This window comes from Vigna umbellata, chromosome 9, assembly GCF_029865625.1.
Source record: "Vigna umbellata cultivar VRB3 chromosome 9, Vumbellata_1.0, whole genome shotgun sequence".
Taxonomy (NCBI): Eukaryota; Viridiplantae; Streptophyta; class Magnoliopsida; order Fabales; family Fabaceae; genus Vigna; species Vigna umbellata.
This window is the reverse complement of record NC_142173.1, coordinates 43,340,801-43,345,825: the sequence shown is the minus strand read 5'-3', so window position 1 is coordinate 43,345,825 and position 5,025 is coordinate 43,340,801. Positions and strand designations below refer to the sequence as shown.

The 5,025-nt window shown below is 32.3% G+C and overlaps 1 protein-coding gene across 1 annotated transcript; it reads left to right on the top strand.

Moving 5' to 3' along the window:
* Nucleotides 1–2,484, top strand: LOC124849163 (uncharacterized). Its single transcript, XM_047327050.2, has 5 exons — nucleotides 1–163; nucleotides 273–369; nucleotides 566–644; nucleotides 739–820; nucleotides 2,129–2,484. Exons 1-5 carry the CDS (start codon nucleotides 131–133, stop codon nucleotides 2,267–2,269), a joined length of 432 nt encoding a protein of 143 aa, XP_047183006.1. The 5' UTR covers nucleotides 1–130; the 3' UTR covers nucleotides 2,270–2,484.
* Nucleotides 2,485–5,025: the final 2,541 nt, after the last annotated feature.

Here is a 5,025-nt window from a genome sequence, read left to right as displayed (position 1 = left end):
AATTCCACTGGACCCGTGCACAGCAGAACACTTCTTACAAACCTTCATTTCCTTCAGTTCACTGATTGGGTGGGTGCAACCAAAACCGGGTAGATTCTGATCGGTCATCGGCACACGGCCGGAGTACAACATGATCGTCTGCGTTGCCGTCGTCGGTCACCAGGTGAGTCCCATTCACCTTTCCATACTCGATTTCAATTTCGCCGGCGAAAATTCCGGTTTTCCGATCTCCGATCTGAAGTCAAACTCTTCTTTCCTATGAAATCGTGCAGAACAATCCGCTATACATACAGAGTTTCACCGAGGCCGATGATGCTCTCAAGCTCCACCACATCGTCCATTGCTCGCTGGATGTGGTCGACGAGCGAGGTGCGTTTTGTTTACTATGAACTGGAGATCCCAAAGTTTTTATTTGAGATTTCGTAAATTTTAATTTATCTGTGATGTTTTGTTTTTAAACAAATGGTTGGGGTTTTGAGATCTTTAAGCCTGGTGATAATTCAGCAAGAGCCTCCAGTTTTAGGTGGAACTCTGAATCTGATGTAATGTGTTGTTTACTTGGCAGTGAACAATCCTAAAAGGTCTGGGCCTATGCTCAATGAGACGTTTCTTGGACTGCTTTATCCCATCGAGAATTACAAAGTGTGAGTGCATTTGTTTTCTGTTAGAGTTTTGTTTGATTCATGCTTAATCCAACAAATGAAAAGTTTGTGGCTTTGCCTGTGACGAGATTTGCAGCTATGGATATCTAACTAATACGAAGGTGAAGTTTATATTGGTGACCACTGATCTGGATGTTAAAGATGCGGATGTAAGAAATGTGAGTATGAAATTTCTTTTCATTTGGGTGTAATTTCCTGTCTTACTGGGTGATGTAATAGTTCTCTTAGCAATGGTATTTAGGATATATCGAAGTAAATACTGATGGGTGGTACTAGTAGTCCTGTGATCATTATATTGTGGTCGAAAGATATTGGATATCTTGTCTGTCACGTAAGTTGACTGTTGTTACCAATTACTTTTTATGAGTTGGAGCACATATCAATTCTGACAAAGGAAATGCTGATGTTTCTTGATCATGATCAGTAAATGGTATTACGATGTTTGAAATATGTAGTTGCTATGCTATTTTAGAATCTGGTCTTGTTTGGCCCAGTTATTAAAGTGGGTGTTACAGGAAATAGAAAGGGTGGCAGTGGATTATTAACCCTTGGTGGTGATGAGGGAAAGTGCAAGGAGGGAGGACCTTAGTTATCTTAAAAGTAACCAGTTACCCTGCATGGCTGCACCCATGACAGGCTGGTAGGACTAGGAAGGTAAGGGAGGGAATCGGTAGAATATAAAAGGAGGCTGGGAGATAGTAGAGGTAAGAAACACTAGGGTGAGTTATTACTGGTTTATGTATTTTTTTCTCTTTCACTATTTCTATAATTCTGCACAGCTACGTGAATGAATTTAAATTTAATATTGAGCGCAATACGGCTATATATCATATAGAAGTGATGCAGTGTGTTGAGGTGAGAGACTACCGCGTTTTCTTATAGGTTCATTTTCAAGGCTTAGCTTTGATGGACTCCACATCTTCAAGGGATTTCATTGTTAAACTGAGAAATGCAAAGGGATTTGTACATTCTTTTGCTGATGGATTTTCTTGCTTCGTTGTACTCTGTTCTTTTCGACATCCTTCTGTTTATTAATATGTTTGTTTTATAAAGAATTAAAAAAACTTGAATTACTTGTTTTAATTGTTGACAAGGATGTTTTACTTAGGAATGCGATGTTTTCGTGATTCCCTGTTGTCATTTTCTCCGTTATGAAGTAGTTTATTTTGTTTATGACTTTTGCTGTCTACATTTAAGATCCCTTATATTATTGTTTTCCTTCAATAAGTTGCTTAAAATTTTTCAATTTTAAGTGCCACTATGTTATGATACCACTTTTCATGTGCATTTTCTTGTTAATTGCAAACTGACGGGTAATATTTATGGTTGTAGGAGATAGAAATACATGAATTTAGCTACTATCTTTTCCTTGTCTCCTTACTCAGAAATATGCTCGTATGGATGAAATATTGTTCTATTTGATGTTATTTTCTTGTTAACTTCTGGTGGATTGTATTTCTGTACAGTTTTTTAGGAGGTTCCATGCCGCATATGTAGATGCAGTTTCAAACCCATTCCATGTGCCAGGCAAAAAGATAACCTCCAAAACATTTGCAGAAAGAGTGAGCACAATTGTCAAGTCATTTGGCTTCAGTTCTGCTGGATGAACATTTTCAACTGGTGCGAGTTACGATGCTTTGTCTATATCTGGCACAAAACTTTTCTTTCTTATTCTAAGTTCTTGCCTTGTAGTTTTAGCATTGGTAAAATGTTTAGAGTTAGGAACATTTTCAACAAAATTCTAAGTTCAAATTTGAAACCATTGCATTTGATTTTACACAAATTTGAGCTTTTAATATTTATTCATATGATTGAACGTAAATCTGTTATTGACCCCTACCCCTCCGAACAAAATATGTGGCATTAGGTGGGTTGATGATTGATTTATTTCTTTACCAGTTTATTAATTAGTGGGAGGCCAAAAATTCTGCCATAGAAATACGCCATTGTGACTTATGGCACAACTATAGTGGGTCTCGTTACAAATTGTCTTTGGCAGCTGGCAAAAAATCAACCACGCCATTAAAACATTTTCTTCAATAAAATATCATTTCTAACTAAAGCATTTAAGATGTTCCAAAGTTTATCTTTATCTGAGTCAGAACAAATATAATTTATTCTGACATTCTTTTATTCTTTATTATTTGTAATTCAAAATCATATTAAATATTATGAGACAATAACTTTTTAAAATGTCAGTCGTATAAATATTACATACTTTTGTCCAAAGCACAACTTAATTATAAGTGAGATCAAACGTCTTTATACGTAGGGATTGAAATTTTTTATCATTGAAAGTGTTGAGCTGTTTAGGTTCCTATGAACTTCCCTTATCCAATGTTATGATAAACAATTCACTATTTATAGAGTTTATTAAACATTGTCTTCTAAAACTTATTCAAGTATATATATTTTTTTTCCATGATTAGAGCAGAGTGGGGAACACCATTCAAATTGTTTTACACTTCTCATTTCAAAATGCACTGAAATGCATTTAAGAAAACATCTTAGTACTATACTTTCTTGTATAGTAATGGAGCACAGATGTGCTACTCGATAATTTGTGTAAACATAAATGAAAGAAAAACAAAAAGTCACATGCAAGTAAATTCAATGATTTTGTACTTTTCTGTTTCTCTATTAGTATTTTTTATTTTATTTCTGGAATTTTTTTCTGGAAACATTCTTGTAATGGCTGTGGATGTGGTCTAAAAAAAGCGAAGAATGTTGTCCAGAGAGAAATAGTAGGAGTCTGTGTTGCTTTTACCCTATCATTACTGTCAAAAGATGAAAATAGACCAAGCCATTTGTGATGTTTGAGTAACCCACGTTCGAATTTGAAAGTTCGACAGAACCTTTAAATTTTTTTTTAAAAATTATAGGATCTAATAATTTTATTTTTTGAGTATAGAACAACGTTTTTTTTTTTCACTTCAAAAGATTAAATTTAATTTTTCTAATACACAAGATAAGTCCTTGTGAAAGTCATGTAAACATGAACCAACTATTTGACCTACTTTCACCCTTGCAGTGATGATAAAAGACAAATAGTGTAAAAAAGTGATTGTACTAATTGGTGATTCATTATATACGAGCAATCTTATAATAAAAGAAGTGTAAAGAAAGATCAAGTGAACGTCTGATTATTAAAAAAATATTACTGTTTAATATTTTTATTTTATATCAATTTTAAATCCAACTTATAATTGTATTTAAGTTTAAAGATTTGTTTATGCCTATGGATACCACTTTATTTTTTTTAATTCATCTATTTTTTATTTTTATATTTTTACATGCAATTTTTGTAGTCCACTTATCATAACTTGATATTATGACATGATGATATTGTCGCGCTATTTTTTATAATATTAACACGTGATGGTATAGTCAATAAATTAATATTATTGGAACAAAGCTTGGTATCGGAAACTAAAAGGAAAATGTTGGAATTTATAGATATTATTTTATTTTATCAACGGAGACCGAAAACTAAAAAATACTTAAAAATTTAAAGCTGAATGCGTGTTTACTTAACACTGAATTCACGGTAATTTTATTTCAATAAATTAATCTTTTTCATTTATTTCACTTGAATTTTCTTATTTTCCTAAGTAAAAACAAGCGAAACTATATTTTTTGATACTCTTCTCAATATTAACGTGTTCATATGAACATAAAATAAAGTTTCTTGTCATTCTAATTAGGTTCTTTGAATGCGCATTTTAACAAACCAATCATTATATTTTCGGAAATATAATGGTTTCCTAAATCAATTTTGCACTTGATCAAGATTAAGATGAATTTAATTACTTTTGTCTTAGTCACATAATGTTTTCAAATTCACTTACCATAAACTAATTTCACTCGCAACAAGTTAATAGGAATTCAAGATGGGTTTTGTATATGAATTTGTGCATAATCCAATATGTCATTTCATTGATGAATTGTGCTTATGAGATATTTATTTATAAAAATTAAATAAACATATAATAACTCACATAGGATAATCCACGATGAATTAAATTAATTTATTTTAGAGAATTTTGTGTGCATGAAAATTAAGTGAAATACTTTAGGTTTTATTGTTGAAAATGGAATAAAATATACAATTGTTCTTTACTCGGATATTGAATGTGAACTTATAGAGATCATCATGTTGTCTTGGTTGTTCATTGTGTTGTTAGGGAAACAAATGTATTATTTGTTTTAGGATGTGTAGTTCAGTCACGGGTTTGTCCTTAAAAAGTATCTTAGAGACTGAAAAGAGAAAGAATTATTTAAATTACCCTTGATTTTAACTTCTAAACGATGTGGTACTATTAGAAGTGATAGGAACATAAGCCCCACAGTCTGAGTTTAAGAG